Below are 19,487 nucleotides of genomic sequence, written 5' to 3' on the forward strand. Positions count from 1 at the left end.
CGAATTGAGTTGATCTCTTGAGTTGTATACTTTCATTCTTTGTCGTTTCTTTATTCGGTCTTTTGTTAGTTGGGAGTGCTTGCCTCCCACTTCAATTGCTACCTCTGAAGCCAGCCTCGTTACGGTGTATTCCCCCCTTACCTCTATGTCATCATCATCATCTCTTTGTTCTAAGGCTGCAAATTTGTTTGCAGGTACTAGCCTAAATTTGTCTGCTTTTATCCTTACTGCCTCTAAGTTGACCTGTTATTTCTTTACCAATTTTACTCTTTCTCTGTTCAAAATTGAGGTGAATCCTGGCCCTCACTAACCTATGATCACTACTCTTTACCCTTCCTATCATTCCTACATCCTGCACTATGCTGGGATCGGCAGAAAGTATGAAGTCAATTTCACTTCTTGTTTGACCATTAGGGCTTTTGCAGGTCCATATTCTGTTGCTACGTTTCCCGAAAAAGGTGTCCATTATACACAGCTCATTCCTTTCTGCGTATTCTATCAGCATTTCTTCTCTAGCCTTTCTAGCATCGACACCGTAGTTGCCAACTGTCTGTTCACCCGCCTGCTCTTTCCCCACTTTTGCATTGAAGTCACTCATTACTACTGTATACCACGTTTGCACTTTTCTCGTCGCTAATTCAACATCTTCATAAAACTGACCTACTTCCTCATCGTCGTGACTGTACGTTCGACCGTAGGTATGTACTACCTTTAATCTATACCTCTTATTGTGTTTGATTACGACTACTGCTGCCCTCTCGTTGATGCTGTAGAATTCGACAATGTTGCCCGCTATGTCCTTATGGATTAGGAATCCTACCCCGTATTGCTTCTTATCAGGGAGACATCTATAGCAGAGGACATCGCCTTTATTCAGCGATGTGTAAGCCTCACCAGTTCTAATCTCACTAAGGCCGATAATATCCCAAACAATGTCTGATAGTTCTTCGAAGACTCCTGCTCAGCTAGCCTCACTCGAGGGTTCGGGTGTTAAACGTTGAAAAGGTCAGTTTCCATTTGTGGCCTGTCTCGAACCAGATATTCTTAGCACCCTCTGCTGCGTTGCAAATCTGACGGCCGCCTTGGTCAGGCGCTCCGCAGCCGATGGAGACTGAGGACCATTGGTTAATTGAGAGATCATTAGGGAGGTTGCAACCTTGCAACAATTTGCGCGTTGCCACATGATCTGTTGCATGCGAGCAGGGAACGACAAAGTTAACGTCTGAATTCGTTTATTCACTATAAAAAAACTTGACAAAACGCAGTAGCTGTATTTTTCAATGAAATGAAATGTATAAAGATGAAACATTCCAGCATTATCCCTTTGCTGGAGTTGGCACTAGAAGAACAACGCTACATAAAGTGCCAAAAAGGGCTTCATGAAAACTAGAAGCAAGGGAAAACTTCGAGAAAACATATTGCGGCGTACTTCTGGATGTTGAATTTGGCACTGGTATGGAATTAGCAGAAAATGGTTTTCAACGGCTGCACGATCCCAAGGTACATTCAAAGTAAAAGGTCCGACAGGGCGTTCGTTGTAGGAGTTGACTTGGCAGAAGAATGAACACATATCAAGCAAAGTGCAGCATCAGTGTACGACCTTCCGGCAAGTTTTCATGCTGGATTTGGCAGTGGGACGGCTTTGATCGCAAGACTCGCAATACTGGCTGTATTAATCTCGGGGCAAGAGTGAATGTTCCAGCATGCTCTTGGCTTGGGTTTCTCAAACTGTGCCAACTCGTTACTGGTCTACTCTGGGGGCTGTACCATACTTTCCTTTTCGTAAGGCTCGCTTGAAGTTGCGGGCCCAGAGCCGAGCATCCTTCATGCGTGCCGCTGACACATCGTCAAAATCCGGTCTCTGCCACAACAGGTCATTGGGGTCGGGCGCCAGGAACGCTGTCAGCCTCATGGCGTAGTCCACGTGATCGCACAAGTTGAGGCGTAGGAAGAAAATATAGCCGGCTGTGCGGCACCACGGCCTCGTTCGCTGCATCTGGTCGTCAGCGCCTGCAAGGAACTCGGCGACGCGCTGGCTAGACAGGTCTACCTCTTGCGAGTGGCCATCCCGCAGGATGCGGTTGATCACCTTGGCGCTCAACGCAGTCTTCTCTTGCACGGCGTACAAGAGCTGTATTACTTCCAGGTGACCGAACTTGGCTGGCATAAGAAAACCTTCCTCAAGGAACCTCACGTCGGCGCTGAAATAAAGACGAGAGCAAAAGAAGGCTTTATTAATGGATTTCACTGAGTCACAGACGTGAAGTATTACCATGTTGTAGTGGGTAAACTGTAATATCGTGAAATATTGCCACGAAAGAAGTACTTGGATTGATACCCAACACATCCGCCAGATGTGACTTCACGTTGTGACGGTGAACAGCAAGCGTCAAAAACTTTCTATTGGGAGAACGTGTGCCTACCAAAGTCAACACACAAATCGCGATAGGAGCGACCGCAGTCGTGGGCCGCCGAAAGCTGATTTGCGGGTCAAACGCGTAGGCTACTTAAATTTCACAGATGACGTATTTTCAATTGCAGTGCTCGCGCATGTCAGAGTATACACCGCTAATAATTTCACGCCCACAACCTGATTAGAGATTATTTCGCTTTCGAATTGCCGCCAACATTCGAGAAAGCTCCGATGCATCAGGCGCGTCCGGCGCACAGTAGTAACACTGCAACAGTGGTGATCCGTTGAAAAAACAGTCGCCAGCAATGAAGATAGTATCATGACGACAAGCGCCACGATGACGGCATGAGGACAGCGGTATGAGCACAATCTGATGACAGCGATGGTGTGACGGCGAATGCGTACAGAGAAAGGGGTGACAGAGCTGGAATGACGACGATGGAATGACCATGACGGTATCACAACAGTATGACAACGAATGCATAACGAGAATTGAATGACTTGGACGGAACGTTGAAAGTGGTCTCACGACGACAGCAATGCGACCATAGGATAAAGACGAGTGTTTGACTACGATGGCGTATGACCGCTTGGCGATAATGGCACATACCCAGTGGCATGACGACATACCCAGCGGCACTTTGGGCACACAACAAACTACGAAACTGTAGACATGCACCATCTTCAAGATCGGCCCACCGCTACAGACGGCGCCAACGGCCAAAAACGGACCAACTGCCCAAGAAAATCTAATGAGGTAACAGTAGGTTGACAGCCATAGGAGTAAGGAAAACGCACCGCCAGAGGTGAAGTGCCAATTTGCCTGTTCCCAATCTGGCCACGGGACATCCCTTCTGCTAAAACGCCTAATTCCTTCGCTCATTTCTACGTTAACGACTCCCTACAGCCTCCCAAGGAAATTTAATGGAAAACGTACCTGAGAGCAAAAGAAGATGAAACCATTACTCCCAAGGAAATTTAATGGAGCTACTAACGCGAAGAGCACCGCGGCTACGATTGTTCACGTCGGCGGTAAATTAAGAACTTTTGAAATGCAGTAATTCACAATTCTCTATACTAAAGTGGCAACCACAAACGCGGACGTTGTTGAGATTCCTGAAATTTCTTTCGATGATATGAGCTAGGCCGCAGGCTCCAGCAGATTAGAGAGCACCTTTGATCCGCTCACGCTGCCATGTCACAATTTTCGACAAGCAAAACACGGACAATGCCTGTCATCCCAAAATTATGGGCTTCAAGACTTGCACCAGAATCTACCGCAAAAGATTAATTAGTTTAATTTGCAGAATACTTGAGACATTACTACAACAATAGAAGCCAACGATGACACCAAGGAAAATACGGGAAATTACTTGTACTTACTGAGTGAATTGCAGAAATGCTTGACTAATGGAATTGAAAGTGAATGAATAAACAAGTCACCGCAGTTGGGGAACGATCCCACGCATTCGCATTTGGCGAGCAATGTTTTACCAATTGAGCTACCACGGCACTTTTTCGCATTCACTTTCCGAGATATTTATGTGTTACTACTAGAACTAACCTCCACCACTCGCGCCACCACTCGCAAACCTTGGCGGCGGATGTGTAACATCCTTTCTGCCGCAGGACTCACGAGTACGTGTCGTTTCTGGCCGAATGCAACTGGTCAATAAACCCACACATGCTACCTGAAGGCACCAATGTTGCCGGCTTCGAGACCCTCATTATGTATACGAGAAGGGAGCAAACCGAGAGACCCGATTTTTATTATTCATACCATAAGCCCAAAAAGACACCAAGAAAAACTCAGGGTAAATTCCCCCACCTGCGGCAAGTTGTTTCTTCATTCACTTTCAATTTCATTAATTTATAATTTCTTTACTTCAATTAGTAAGTACAAGTAATTTCCCATGCGTTGTCCTTGATGTCTTTGCTGGCTTCTTATGATATGATTAATAAAAATCGCACATCTCGCTTAACCCCCGTTTCTCGTACATTACTACATCAAGCCATGTTAAAATTTATTACTCTCTGGCAAAAGTAATGACAATGAAATCGTTTAGTTATCCAATTTTCCCTATATTGAAGTTATTTGGAATGCATCTTTTGGAATACCCTGTATACGATGTGCGCCGTGGATTGAGTCAGTTTTCAAGCTATTCCGCAATAACACATTCATGTCATAATAGGAGTAGTGTTCCAGCATGCGCTCAAAAAAGAGGTACATAAACGAAGACGTCGCACCGATAGCGCCTACGGGGTGCTCCATCTAAAGTTGGCCAAGCTGTAAAAAATGCTCGTAGGAAATAGAATAATGAGGCCTACGGTGCTCGCTGACCAGACCTGTCCCGCCACCAAGATAATTATGGTGTACTAATTACAGAAGCGTAAACAACCAAGTACTTAACTTCTAACATAGAGGTGTGATTGCCGGTGGGAACGATTTCAACTTCGTCTAAAAAAATTCTGTCTGTTTCAATGTCCTGCGGGCTTACTTTTTTCCGCGCTTTATTCGCAGCGCTCGTGAAAAGGGCTGCGTCATTATAAACGTGCATGCTCGCCAGAACACCAGTGGCGTCATAAAGCAATTGGGGAAACCCCGCTGCTTGCTTGACTACACAATCGTCTAAAAGTTGCAAAGTGTTGGTGTTGTTACTGAATTATGCTTCAGCTGATTGTGCGGTGCGTGCTCCGTATGACGGTCGCTACGTACACAATCAAGGCAATCAGCAGACGGAGTTGTCTTTTCTTATTTGAATATATTGCAGGCCCTTCACGGCCCGTGCAGGAGTGGTACAGAAACGTAACGACTAAAAAATCGTGGTGAAAATTCAATACACTGAATGCGGTTAATAAAAGAGCTTCGAATCCCTTTCGCGGCTACTCGTGTCGCTGCACGTGGTACTTTTCCTATAGTTTACTCCCTACGAGGAAAGCACGGGAAAGAAAATTCGGTAGCATGTAACTCCTGTAACACGTGAAGACGAAAGCGTGCTGCACATCTGGTAATGCGCCGTCTCGCATCGTCGCCCTGCTGCTTTCGCGGTTCGGCTCCTTCGGCTCGTTTTTCACTCATAGATGCGTATAGCTGGGTCAGACTCGCGCCAACGATGTTTCTCTTCGACTTTACGTTACACCCTCTCAGCAGGGGATGGAAACGTATGCTATTCTGTGTGCTGTATGGGTGATTTCAATGAATGTATGCACTGTTCGCTTCAATTTGCTGAGCGCTTGTACCCTTGGCCATTGCATTTTTTTACTTGCTTACGGGAGCATGAGCCATTGCTTACGGGGGTATGAGCCATTGAGAAAGCCACGCGGTATGTTTTTGTACCACACGACTGGACGCTACGTTTCTGTACGTTGTATGCGTGATTACAATGAATGTATGCACATTACGCTTCACTTTGATGAGTGTTTATAGCCTCGGCCTTACGACAGGGATGAGCCATTGCATCTTTTGATTGCTCAGTGGGGTATCATCCATAACTGGTGATGATAGTGTTCGTACTATTGGACCGGACGACGTGTTTTTTTTTTTTTTTTCGAAGCTATCGGGGGAATCAGCTACTTAGTCGTTCGCCATAATAAGTGCGACGAACATAGCGCGCTAAAAATAAACGGGATGGTTTAGGACGCACTAACAGCTTTGCAATGGTAAGTCACGCCCTTTACTCCAAAAATTTAATTTACTTACCTCCTCTAAATAGCAAGGTAATAATTACACAAAAATTATCCTCATGGTGGAAGAAAACACAAGACGAAAGTCGCTGGTCCCCTGTATAACTCTATGTGATATGTTTTTAACAGCTTGCCTGGGACGCTCTGTATGCTCAAAGCACGCACGCACAATGCTAACTGTAAATGTCGTTACCTTGGCGGTGCTTCGGCTGCGCTGACGTGGTATGCATACTGAGCCAGCACCAAGAGCACAATGTAAGGCTTCACCTCTCCCTGATCCGAGAACGTCTTGCGGGCCAGTTCGGTCAGGAACCTGGCGCTGGGACAGAACACGTCTCCGTCGAACGACGTGGGCACAGCCTCGACCATCGCCCTCTTCATCCGAGTGCGAAAGAAGTCCTGCACTACTCTCACGGGCTTGGCAGCGACAACGGCCAGCGCCAGGCTATAGAAGCTGATGATAAGGCCGGCCTCGTTCAGAGCCGCCCGAGAGCTGCGGCTCTTCCTTATCAGGTCGGCGAGGAAGTCGACGAAACCGGGAGACGAAGGCAGCGGCTCAACCTTCTCAAGCTCCTGTGCAAAGAGCGCTGGAATCTTGAGTACGTTCAGCACGGGCTCTATTACATCCGGGAACGGCAGGTCCATCACGTCCCGGTCTCTGTAGATGCTGGCGAACAGCGGCTTCCAGGGGGCAGTCGGCGACGGCGTGGCGACCACGCACTCCAGCATGAGGTGGTCGAACGACTCCTGCCATCTGGTGGAGGCGAGGGCCTTCAGCCACGACGCGTACAGGGACCGCCGGGTGGCGTCTTCCGGGTACCTGACTCCCCTCAGGACTTCCCGTGCCCCCTTCATGGCGACGACATCGCTCCAGTCTTGGCGGTTCCACATTGGCTTGCCTACCAACAACCGCAAACCACCGATCATATCGACTAGGAAGTCCATGGCTGAAAAAGAAGCGAGTGGCCGTCAAATGCGGTCAACAGCAATGAACCGTACGACCGCGAAGAAAGCGTAGTTACACATAGTGTAGATATAAGGGGTGCTTTCTTTATTTTTAGGTTACACAATCTTTGTTTTAAATCGGTTGTGGCAGATAGCGTAATTGTAGTTTTTTAGCTGGATCACTCGAGGTAACGGCCATCACTCGCACGAGAAATCGAAATTCAGAATCGCTTAATGAGAAAAAATCACTAATTAACTGTTTTAATTCATTACTTTTCGGGGCATACTGCAACTTACAAGTCGTAGAGCCAGTAAACGTGCAACGCATACCCACCCAAAGAGAATGGCGACGATGGCACCGGTTTCAATATAACTGCCGTCAAAGTTATTGTAAGAATGCGCTGTTCTACTCACTATTCTAAGAAAACTTCGTTTTACGCGGTGAAGCACAAAAGGAAGTTGGACGCCTAGGAAGCAGCAGCCTCCGTGCAAAATCTTACGTTTGAAATATCAGTGGATGCGTCAGTATATAAGCTCGAAAAAATAGACGATTTTGGTACTGGAAAACGAACGCTACTACCACTCGCGAGAAGTGCCGCATGAAATAGAACGCGCGACTCTTTGGCATGGCCTCCGAGATAAAGAGGCGCACGCGGCGGGCTGAAAAATCTCGGAAGCAACGGACGTGCTGTGATCGACGTTATATCCACTGACCACGCATGCGTCGCCTACTTAGGTGCTGTTTCAAGGCTGATATTTAGTAAATTAGACAATTTCTAGCCCCACAGCTTTGCCAGGGTCGCCTTGACAACATATATTGATTATTATACCTTATACACTACAAATTTATAGCCAATTCAGGCAAAGTGAAGTTTCGTTTCAATAGGACTTTAAAGGGAAATATTGAGTCGACTTAGATTGAAAGATTAGTCTTCTGTAATTATGCGAATGCGTTATTCTTTGCGAGAACGGAGCTGCGATCTTGAAGGCCACAAAATGGCGTATGTGTAAAATCAGTGGCGCCACCTGTTCTGGATGACATTACCTCTCATCCTAGGTCAGCACTGGCCGTTTCACAGAGAATGACATAGAGAGGTCACGTGAGAATCACGCCAACTTCTCCGTTTTAGCGCGGGCGTTTCAAATTGAGGAGCAGTAGCGGCACCTTCGGCGGCAATTTTATGCACAACAAGGTGAATATTGGCACACTGTAAACAATGATTTACATCTACACGTATAATCTATCGATCTAGCTTGATTTATTGTTTCCATTTAGTGTCCCCCTATGTCGTTATGCTACGAGGGTGAGTCAGAAAGTCATTGCCCGTATTTTTCTTAGCCAAAATGAGATATCTACAGGTAATTACAGTGTATTCTACGTAATTTACACTGTTTTTCCACATTACCCCTACCGCTTTGCGCATTGCGTCCGCGCGGGAAATGTTATCTGTCAGCGACACACGCGGCCTCTCCGAACGCTCATTGTCATGCAAGTCTTCAAGCCTTTTCGGAACTCCCACCACCACCACTTTACACTTCTCAAAGCGAGACACCTTTCCCCATACGTGAACTGCATTTCTCTGTGGATTTCGATGGGCGTTGCACCATGCTGCACAGAAATCGAATCACACTTCGTTGCGCGTACGCCGTAGACGTGTGAAACACAACCTCCATCTTCAAGAACTGACAGCAGCGCCGTGCCGCGGAGCTACCAGCAGATAATCCGAGAGGTCCACCGCTGGGAGTGGATATGCTGACTTCGCGTGTACAACCGCAATTTGGCTAAAAAAATAGGGGCAAAGACTTTTTGATTCACCCCAGTATATTCCAGCGGAAGACGACACAAGAGGACAGACGAGACAACACAACACTTGTCTTGTCTGTTTCGATAATACAATACATCCTGCTAGGTCGGTTCTCACTGCCGTCGCGTTCGAATACGGTGGACTCTGGATAAACGGAGCTCGCTTAAACAGAACTACCGGATAAACGGGAACAGGGTTCATTGGGGATACTATGAACAGGCACTCTGCTCAATAGAGTAGCAGCAACAATGATCTCTGCCTCAGACAAACTGAAATGTTTCGGAACTTTATTAATGCAATATTCACGGCTGTCAAAGAATTGGTTGCCGCTATTCATTGGTTTTGCTCGTTGTCAGTTCCACACAGGCAAGCCCGAGCAAGGTATCACTCAGCGAGGTATTCGTCTTTATATTGAAGTTGACGTAGCCCTCAAGTATTCGCAATGCCCGCAACCTATAAGTGGTGAGCGTGTAAACCAAGACGGTTGTCCAGAGGAGGATCGCGAGCGTGCCAACCATGTTGTATAGCACATTGTGAAAACTTCGCGGTTTCCCCAGTGTAGGGTAGCCAACCGGGCTCTGTCCTGGTTAACCTCCCTACCTTCATTTATCATTTGTTCTCTCTCTCTCTTTATTACATTACCATGTCCCTTTCATTACGCGACAGTATAGCAAGTTACCAGGAGTGAACAACGACAAAAGTTTCCGAAGGAATGTAGAAACAAACTGATGTAAGGAGGCTTCGTACAGAACATTAGACTAAATATTCAATGACAATTCAAGCATTTCAAGGATGCCGAAGGTCGAAATTAAAGCAGGGCGGAAACGAACCTTATGCGTACACATACACAAAAAATGTGAACTGGGCGTTCCGCTGCTGGAGCTCCAAGTCCTGGAGCGGCTTGCACGAACATTTAATAATGAAAATAATAACGAATTTAAGAACGCGTTCTTAAATCTTCCGTAAACAAAGCCGAGTCCGCACAACAACGCGTTTTTAAATTCGTTATTATTTTCGTTATTAAATTTTCGTGCAAGCTGCATCTGGATTTAATCCCCGCCGACGCGATAACATTTCGATAGCACCCAAATTTTACAGTTAAGCCACTGCTTAGTTGGGCACACCTTTCAAACATCCCAGGCGACTTTCCAAAGTTGACTATTCCATTGTAAGGTCAATCGCCTTCTAGCCTGATGGTTAGTAGTGCTTGGCTATAGTCGAAGATGCTCATCACTTCAAAACCAAAAAAGCCTAATGAGGCAACTTTCTTTGAACCAGGGATTTATAGAGCTTACGGCAATATGCAGTACCGCTTAGCCGTTTTACCTGGCTTTGCCAGGCTCGGCGATTTAAACAGCCTTTCGGTGGTGGCTGTAGACACAACATACTGCATCGCTTAGCGACACTGAAAATATGTAGGTTGGTGTCCCGATGCACTGTAAAATATTGTACTCCCTTAAAGTGAGTGGATTTTAAATCTGTATATCATACATTTACACCCAAAACGGTGCAAGGCGGTGAGTTACAGACCGACTTATCCTTGGTACATGTTTAGGGTGTTACTTGTTTAAAAGTGCAGATAGTGTCCATAGTATAGCTCTGACGCGGAGTCTGTTACTTCGAATGTTCAAAAGTCGCCTCCAACCCCAATTATCGCGTGTAGGGGGCACATTTATTTTCAAGCAGTCTCAAGGGCCCTTGAATCTTTTTACCAAATCAACGATTTTCGAGGACTTCAAGGACACGTACGAACCACGTGTTTATTTTTTTTTTTCTTAGCGGAAGCCTAGATGACAACCTGCGACGTTTCCTTGCGATGTTTATTACTGCAAGCAAAAGTGATCCGTCTAGACATGGAGTGGTTTTATCGTTTACGCTACATCTGATGTTTTCCTTGCAACCGGATCTTTTGCATGTGTCTCCGGCACACAAGTCCTGCAGCGCCTCTTAGAGCGCGGCTCTTAGGCGTCCGTTACTGCGGCAAGCGTTGACATTCCCGGCGTAACCGAGCGAACGAGCACACGGAAAATGAGAGCGAACGCGGCGTGCAGAGGCGGGAGGGGGGTGGGGGTGGATCACATTTCCCCTTCCTCCCAAAGAAAGAAAGAGAAAGAAAAAAGGAAACCAGCCAACCACACGGTAGACAAGCCGTGTACATAGTCGACGTACATTCAGCTGGCACCATGCAGCTGCCATCGAGAAAATCAATTTCTTTTCTAAATAAAGAAACTGGTGGCGAGCTCACGCACTCATAATCGGCACTAATCCTTGTTCCTCCCTCAACAAATACTGGGCGTGCAGCGATCACGGTGCCGCAACAGGGTCCTAACATTGTCAACATATTAATTAATTAATTAATTAATGATTACAGGGTTCTAGGTGCCAAAACCACGATTTGATTATCAGGCCCGCTGTAGTAGGGATCTCCGGCATAATTTTGACAACCAGGGGATCTGTATCGCGCATTGTGAACATATGCAGCACACCTACAATCACCACAATGAGATGTAAGGTGACATTATTTCTTTCTTTATTAAAGCATAAAATATAGAAATGCAGTATTTCCGTCTGATTGTGACCAAATTATGGTGCAATGTCATGGAGGAAGCGTTAGACATCTGAAGAATCCAGCAAGCTCGTGATCGGAAGCGTAAGTGCCTAGACCGCCAAAAGAGTGCTGCATTACGTGGCGGGAAGGCAGCAGCAAAGCGATGTAGGCGAGATGACTCATCGGATCCAGCCACGGAAGCAGAAGCAAAACGGCATAATGGCGACGACCCTGCGGTTCGAGCCGTAGGAAACAGAAGCACACCGCTTCAGACGCCACGAAACCGTGGTTCGAGCCGTCAAGGATGAAGTGAGACGCCAGATTCGGCTAAGAATTGCACCAGTCAACACACAGGCTGCATGCAAACAAGTCCTTCACCAAACAGTTTTTGCACATGTCCTTTCGCTACTACGGCTCAGTGTGCGATCTCTTTTGGTCGAAGAACGATCTCTGCTGTTCCTCTGCCTCAGCAGGCGACACTCTCACTGGAGCTTCCCGAAAGCGACCTCTCGACTGCGCTCTTCGTGCCTGCGGTTTCGCTAACAAGTACCTCAATTGTAAAGAACCATTGGCTACAAGTACAAGCTTCGTCACATCACCTCCCGCTCAGCAACATAGGCGAGTCTTATGTCCGCGGTAGCGCTAATAAAAGGAGTTCATGCCAACGAAGGGAGTGAACTTCAGAGGGACTTGCGCTCAGCGCGGTTCGAAGTCGTCTCCGGCTGCCCTCTATCTGGCGACTGCTCTCTGCGTCTTTCGGGAGCCGCCGAAGGGGAGAGTCGGGAGACGGGGAGAGAATGGGTCGTTGGCGGTTCGTGCGAGCGGAAACAAGGGGCTCGTAAACATAGCAGTGCGAGACTGATTTCTCCCAGGATACCATTTATGCAGTTCATGCGATTAATGCGCGGCGGAGGCCAACACACCATCGAAGCACACATCGTAAACACACGCGTCGATGTAGACGTGATGGTCACTTAGTTTCCATGAAACATCCAACACGGCAACGGTTCAAACGTGCCCATCAAGAGACGCATGGGGTCGAAGTCCTTGGGCATCACCAGAGTAGTCAATAAATCTGAAACCAGCCGTGGTTGCTCAGTGGCCATGGTGTTAGACTGCTGAGCACGAGGTGGCGGGATCGAATCCCGGCCACGGCGGCCGCATTTCGGAAGGGGCGAAATGCGAAAACACCCGTGTACTTAGATTTAGGTGCACGTTAAAGATCCCCAGGTGGTCGAAATTTCTGGAGTCCTATACTACGGCGTGCCTCATGATCAGAAAGTGGATTTGGCACGTAAAACCCCATACTTTAATTTTTTAATAAATCTGAACTTCAACCATGGTTTTTGTTTCTAGGGGGCCTCGAGGTCCTCCTCTCTCGCCGCTCTGTATACACCCTACGCGTTTCTCGTTGACAGCATCCTCTGCCGATACTACAATTACCAACTAGACGACACCGTCTTAAACACCCGCGATGATCCCGCAACAAAAACCACACAGAAATTACTTATCGGCAGATATTCCAAATAATGAATTGTAACCGGTTAGCTCGCAAAGCGTATCCACTTGGCATGAACCTTCAGAATGACACCAGTTTTGAGATATTCATTACTGAAGTGTCTGACGGAATGCACAGACGTTTCAGTTACTTTCGTTTTTCAATGCAGAAAACAGACTTTTGTTTAAAAGGTAAGTGGAACAGCGCATTTTTACCACTAGTTTGATGGCGCACATCTCGAAGCGTGTGCTATCATCAGAATAGGTTTCGTCAGGCACGTACCCAGGATTTTCTTTAAGAGGAAGCTTTAGCTCGGGCCCAACTCCGACGCGGCCTATTCAAATGCATGTAAAACGCAAAAACGTTTTTATGAGATAACCCCTGGACCGATTTTGATGAAATTTGTTGCATTTGAAAGAGAAAGTCAAATTCTAGTGACTGTTGGAAGCGGAATTTCGATTTAGGGCTTGAATTTTCTTAAATCGATTTTCAAATATTTGACCGTTTGAAAAAAATGGAAGCACGAAGTTTACAAATTCATAGCTCTGCATCAAGAACTGATATCGCGGTTCTGTAAACGGCATCCATTAGATCATTCAAAGCGGACAAATTCAATATGTCATTTTACATCTTACGTGAATTTGTTACGTCGCTTACAACGGTTTTGCAAAAGTTGTATTTCCCTATGATTAAATATTTTTTATATTCATGTGTAACACATCAATTTTGTCCGCTTTAGATGTGCTATTAGTTGCAATTCACAGAATTGTATTATCATGTTTAGTGGTTGAGTTACATAGTTGTAAACTTGATAGTTTCGTTTTTTGAAAATCTTCGGTTATTGGCAATTTTTAATAAAAAATTCACGACCTAACTCAAAAATTCGAAACCAACAGTCACTAGATTTTAAGTTTGTCTTTTAAATGCAACAAACCTCGTCAAATTTGGTGCAGTGGTTGCCGAGAAAAACGAATTCTCCTTTTACATGTATTTAGATAGGGGCACTCGAGCTAAAGCTTCCTCTTAAGGGGGGGGGGGGGGAGGGGGTAGCGCCTAATGTAACTTTTCTATGCAAATGAGGGGAGGGTTTTTTTTTACTAGTACAAAGGTAAATAACGCCATTCGTCATAAATAACACCATTCGTCATAAAGACGAGTAAACCCGCAAAAGAGAATGAGATAAAGTGTATCTCACAGGCATGTATGCCTGTGAGATACACCTCTCCTTTACTTGGCAAACAAGGAACCCCATCAAATAGACTCGCGCAAAAAAGAAGCGTAAAATAAATATTGCTAAAGTAGAATACAGCTTAAAAAAACAGCAGTTGGCAACCAAAGCACACGGACCACGCGGGGCTGTGTTACTCCGTCAGTCAATCACAAAAGTAAACAAAATCTTCGTCATGCGGCCTTTTCGGAATGGCGTCGTACTTGATACCTCCAGAGCGTCTGCGGTTCTGGAGGAGTCTTTTCATCGGCAGAAGCAATGAGGTATGCAACAGACATGGACAAAGTGTGTGGTGTGTGAGCATTTCACTCTTGAAAAGTATGCGGTACAGTTCATTTCACTGCTGCACCCATTTTACCCATGAAACTTCACTGCCAACTGAAGTGAAACTTGACAATAACTAGTTGGAGCGAAGCAATCATTTTATTTCAGTTCAATAACAAATTAGGCTTTCGCCGTTCCCCTATAATACGCGAGGGAAAACGTATAAAATTACGCGCTAATAATTTTGTTTTTGTGGTTACCGCCTTATTTGGGTAACAGGAAAAGGAGGAACAGTGGCTGGAGGTTATGAGGGCGTGGGCGCGGCTTCAAAGCAGACTTAAGGTTCCGTGCGACTATAGTAGCGTTTTTTGAGCTACCTCTGGGGGGGGGGGGGGAAGAATTACAGAGAAATATACATTTTCGGAACAATCACAGTTCTTTTGGATCCCTTGTGTACTGCTCTACCAAGTTGAGGGCCTAAACTTACTCATATTGTTATTTGGGAAGTTGCGTAACGATGTGTGGCCGCCACTCCCATACAACCTCATAGAGCGCAGGACGCTGCGGTTCTAGACGTACTGCGCCCACCGCGGAATGCTAGAAAAACACCTACATAAGCACAGCAGAGAAGTGGCAACGTCAGGCGGCTCGACTGTTAACTGTAGAAGCGTCATTCAACATACACGGCATTGTTCTCCACTTCTGGCGATGTTTTCTCTACTTCCTTTTTAAAGAAAATGATGTTGATCCATAAATATTTTCATAAACAACGGCTAAATTTGCTAATTTTCGCTTTTCCGTCCTGTTTGGCTGTTGCCTTGGCGGTCGATCTGCCTTAGTAGATCGCTTAATTTCTCCACTCCTCGCGACTCCTGTTTCCAGTTGCTAATTTTGCACGAAAAGTGTTGTAAAATTGGGGAAAAACCAGACGAGGTAACGGGAGACAGATGTAATGCTTGCGGGTTTGAGGGTTATTGCATGGTTTGATGATGGACGCTGCCTGACGTTATTTTATTTTCCACCTTATCTAACCCATATCGCGGGTATATGGTTCCGAGGATCTGCCAGAGTCGCGGCGAGCCATCACTCGAGGAAATAATGAAGCAAAAGGAAAAGTTAACCGCAACTGGTGTTTTTTCCGTCTGCAACTCGTTCCACGAGCATACAGACCACCTGACCACAAACCGAATCCCTTTCCTGGTCTCTGGATCAGTTTAAACAAAACTGGACTTCCCACCCCAGAAGATGCAGATAACTACCGCCATCCAAAAGGAGTAAAAAATGCAGTAAAATGTTGACCGCCGAACAGCTGTCAAGTCTCAAAATTGATTAGGCGGAGCTTTAGAAATGTGTGTGAGGAGTGGTGGCATGGGCAGGAGGGGGAGGGATGTGCCGCTTAATTTCTGGGGGCGGCCCGGGCTCCTCCGCACCCCCCCCCCCCCCTCCCCGCCACTCTGGGTGCGTGCCTGGGTTCCGTCCAAGTGGATATGCCTTGCAAACTCATGGACTACAATCAGGAAATTGTATTTTGTGCCATAAAGTCATTAGTCAGAAATGAAGTAGTGATAATTTTTTTAATAAGCCGAATGGTGCATTTTGATTTCTCTTGCAAGTAATATCCGATGGTACGAGTAATCCAGCTGACAGACTAAAATAATAGCTGCCACAAGCGATCTAATTTCGTGATTATTATGTCCCTGTCACATTTCTGTGTGTATATATATATATATATATATATATATATATATATATATATATATACATATATATAAATTAAGTCATATACTCCTCTATTTTAAAAAGTGGTTCATGATATTTCTAACGCATGTAGTGTGTATGTTTTATTTATCCGGAGGATGCATGCGCGGCCGCATTTTAAACCAACATGACAAGGATGAAAATTCATATGGGCCTCCTAAAGCTAGACAAAAAGCAGTTTTTGTTTGTGAATAAAGCAGGTCTATCTCCTCTCTGTGACAAATGCCGGAGTAGTGGGTGAGACTGATCACAAATGAGATTCTATAAAGTACGACGCCTGCTACTCAAGCGCGTATACTACTAAAGTGTGAACCCAAAATCCTAGAACACACAACACATATTGCCTTGGGTATAGTGAAATTTAGGAATGTAAGAAAATAGGAATATATCGAAAATGCAAACCGGGAGCACCAAACTAACATTGCAGGTTTTTAGCTTCCCGAACACATCAAAAAAGGCAATGTGGACTTTAAAAGGCGGTTAGGAAACTTACTGAACATATTTCCTCTAATACACAGAACGCTGCTTGGAAGTCCGCCCCAATTCGGTATCTTACCAGAAATCAATTATTGCCAAGGCTGCTGCTGATCAGCTAGTAAATGAGACTTAAAGCAACCGGTGGTCTAATATATGGTTCATCGTTCACTTACTACGTCTATAATTGTAGCTATATTCAGTCACAACTTCAGACTTGAAGATATCGATGATGAAATTCTTGAATCAAATACACTTCGAATCTTAGCCCAATCATTTGATTGGCATTCGTGGTTTCAACTATTTGCACAACCCAAGCTGCCTTCCGTCGCAATGCTGATGCCAGGCACCAAAATTATTGGCTAGCAGGCGCTGCAAAGGGCTGACTTGCCGAGAATAATTAACCTTTCGTTGCTGCAGCCCATGGATTCTACTGAAACCGCTGGCAGAGAGGCTCTACGCGTACTCAGTCTCGGCTTTCAGGCGGGTATCACGATACGTGCGTGAGCGAATGAATCCCAAGACATCGAATAAAGAGCGCAGATCGCCGATTTACGTTGTTTCGAAATCGACGAGAACTTCGGCCTGCGCACGTGGAAGCGCTTGTCACGGACACGCATGCTTCCCATAACCGTGTGGCACTGAAACACATATAGTGAATACATACCTGATATAAAATCCATCTCAAAGCGAAGCTCGACGACCTGTTGGAAGCAATAATGATCAGTCAATGCCTTAAACTTTGCCAGAAACGCAGCACCTAACCGTATCAACGGCGCGCAGCAGCTTCACACCCAAGCCAACGTGGCGCGCAGTTTCAATGGCAAGACATGCCGCACTGCAATTGGTCCGTGATTGTACTTTGTTTTTGCAATAGTTCCGTAGATGGCGCCACGTGGCAAGCGGAAAAAGTTATTGAAAAAACGGTGGCACCAATTGCGTTACACTGCCGGTGGTCGGTGCGATCAAGGTTACGTACTTAAACTTCTGGAGTGGAGGCCGCCCTCCAAAAGTGCAGCTGGTTGCCGCTACTTGCTAGAGGGAAGAAGCCCGTACCTCCCTAATGAGAGAAGGCAGTCTCTTCGTCATATTTATTGGTTGTGCGCTGTTGCAACAGCGTTTAGCTGATTGTGACTTAGGTTCGGAGGGCAGTGCAACACCTCAGTAGGTCATAGCTGCACCATTCGCGCGAAAATGTCTTCGTTTCACTTGTAACATAAACTAGCGTCGTCTGCTCAGGTCTCTCATGTACTCCCGTGAACAAAAGTATACGAATCGGGGTTGCGCGATCAAACTCATTTTCTCCTCTGTCTGCGAATACAACTTGAAATTAAAGTCTCCAGTCCCAACTTTTCATTACGGATTTGCGAGTGCGCCCGTTAGTTTCCGTTTATGCGCATTAATTACGAAGAAATTCTGTTTTTTCGGCGACCCTGTGGTCCGTATACTTTTGCTCACGGGTGTACGTCGTGCGCGCATTTTCTTCAGTGGACAACGGTTCAAAAGGCGGTCGTAGTAATATAGGTGTATGTCAATATTAAATTTACATTTACATCCTGTAACTACTCGGTGGCATGTCACTGAGTGCGGTTCTTATGCAGCGGATGTTAGTACGAGGAGATGTTAGAGATGTTACATGTTAGTAGGGGAGGAGATTTCGCCGCTTCTTCCAGCGATGTCGGGTTGTGCTCGAATACATGTGCGGTGTGCTTGTACTACGACATACTGTTCGGTTTGTACTGTGTGTACGTTCAGTGCAGCGACTGTGTTTTAATGCGGAACACCAGCGAGCAAAACGCGTACACAGGAGAACACGTGGACAGGACGAGCGCTGGATTTACAAGGGAAGAGTTGTAGTTTCATAGCTCGTTCTCACGACTTCTCTTGCATACCCGTCTTTATGTTTTGTAGGTTTCCTGTTCAATAAATTGGCCGTACAAGCCCAGCATGAAATTCTGGTGTAAAAGCTGGGCTTGTGTCAGCCATTTTACAAGGATATTGCGGAGCGATATCTATGGTTTTGGGTACACCACATCCCTAAACGGGCGAATTGCGAAAAAAATGCGTGAACACTGCTTTCAAAATTGCAAAGTTTAAAAATTGATAAACCCAGGACCTGAATTACAAACCTCGCTTGTATAGTGAACCATTATGCATTGTAAAAGTTCAGATGCGGATTGAAAATGTTTTTTTGGCGTACCAATTATTTTTTGAGCTGAGGGCAAGCCCCCTTCCACGCTCTCTCTCTCTCTCTCTCTCTCTCTCTCTATATATATATATATATATATATATATATATATATATATATATATATTGTTACGTGTGGAAAGACACAGACGAGAGATGCTATTTACACGCTATTTACACTGGAGCCAGGCAGCCAGGCTGACACTCGCTCGTGCCGAGGGCACCGACCAACTTCTTCGTCGTTCTCGCGGCTGCTCGTCTCTCGCGGAATCATATCGTAATATTACCCCCCGGCGGCGAAAGCACCGTCACGGTGCTGTTAAATATCCAAGGGGCATGGAGAGTTGTAGGGCTTGAGTCGGGCAACGTGGACAATGTCACTGGTTGTCACAGCGGAGTACGTCGTGGGCGTGGCTAGAACGATTTCATAGGTGACATCGGTCACTTTGCGTATCACGCGATATGGGCCTGTGTAACAGAAAAGCAGTTTTTCACAAAGGCCGACTTTACGCGATGGGGACCAAAGCAACACGAGGGCTCCGGGCACAAAATGGACATCACGGTGACGGAGGTCGTAGCGTTGTTTCTGCTTGTCTTGAGACACTTGTAGACAAGCGCGCGCAAGTTGGCGAGCATGGTCAGCATGGGCGATTGCATCACGGGCATAATCGCTAGTTGAAGCT

The 19,487-nt window shown here is 46.0% G+C and overlaps 1 protein-coding gene across 1 annotated transcript; it reads right to left on the bottom strand.

Annotated features, from left to right (window-relative positions):
- Positions 1–1,221: 1,221 nt before the first annotated feature.
- LOC126528067 (uncharacterized) lies at positions 1,222–17,381 on the bottom strand. Its single transcript, XM_055069005.1, has 3 exons — positions 17,285–17,381; positions 6,291–7,044; positions 1,222–2,201 (listed from the first exon to the last, which is right to left on the bottom strand). Exons 1-3 carry the CDS (start codon positions 17,298–17,300, stop codon positions 1,742–1,744), a joined length of 1,230 nt encoding a protein of 409 aa, XP_054924980.1. The 5' UTR covers positions 17,301–17,381; the 3' UTR covers positions 1,222–1,741.
- Positions 17,382–19,487: the final 2,106 nt, after the last annotated feature.

The sequence above is a fragment of the Dermacentor andersoni genome, chromosome 9 (assembly GCF_023375885.2).
Source record: "Dermacentor andersoni chromosome 9, qqDerAnde1_hic_scaffold, whole genome shotgun sequence".
In the NCBI taxonomy this organism is placed as follows: domain Eukaryota; kingdom Metazoa; phylum Arthropoda; class Arachnida; order Ixodida; family Ixodidae; genus Dermacentor; species Dermacentor andersoni.

Bases quoted from the DNA above. Each gene is read 5' to 3' on its own strand.
- LOC126528067 (XM_055069005.1), bottom strand. The intron at 2,202-6,290 runs GTAACGACATTT...TCTTTATTTCAG, and splicing joins GCAGCCGAAGCACCGCCAAG to CGCCGACGTGAGGTTCCTTG.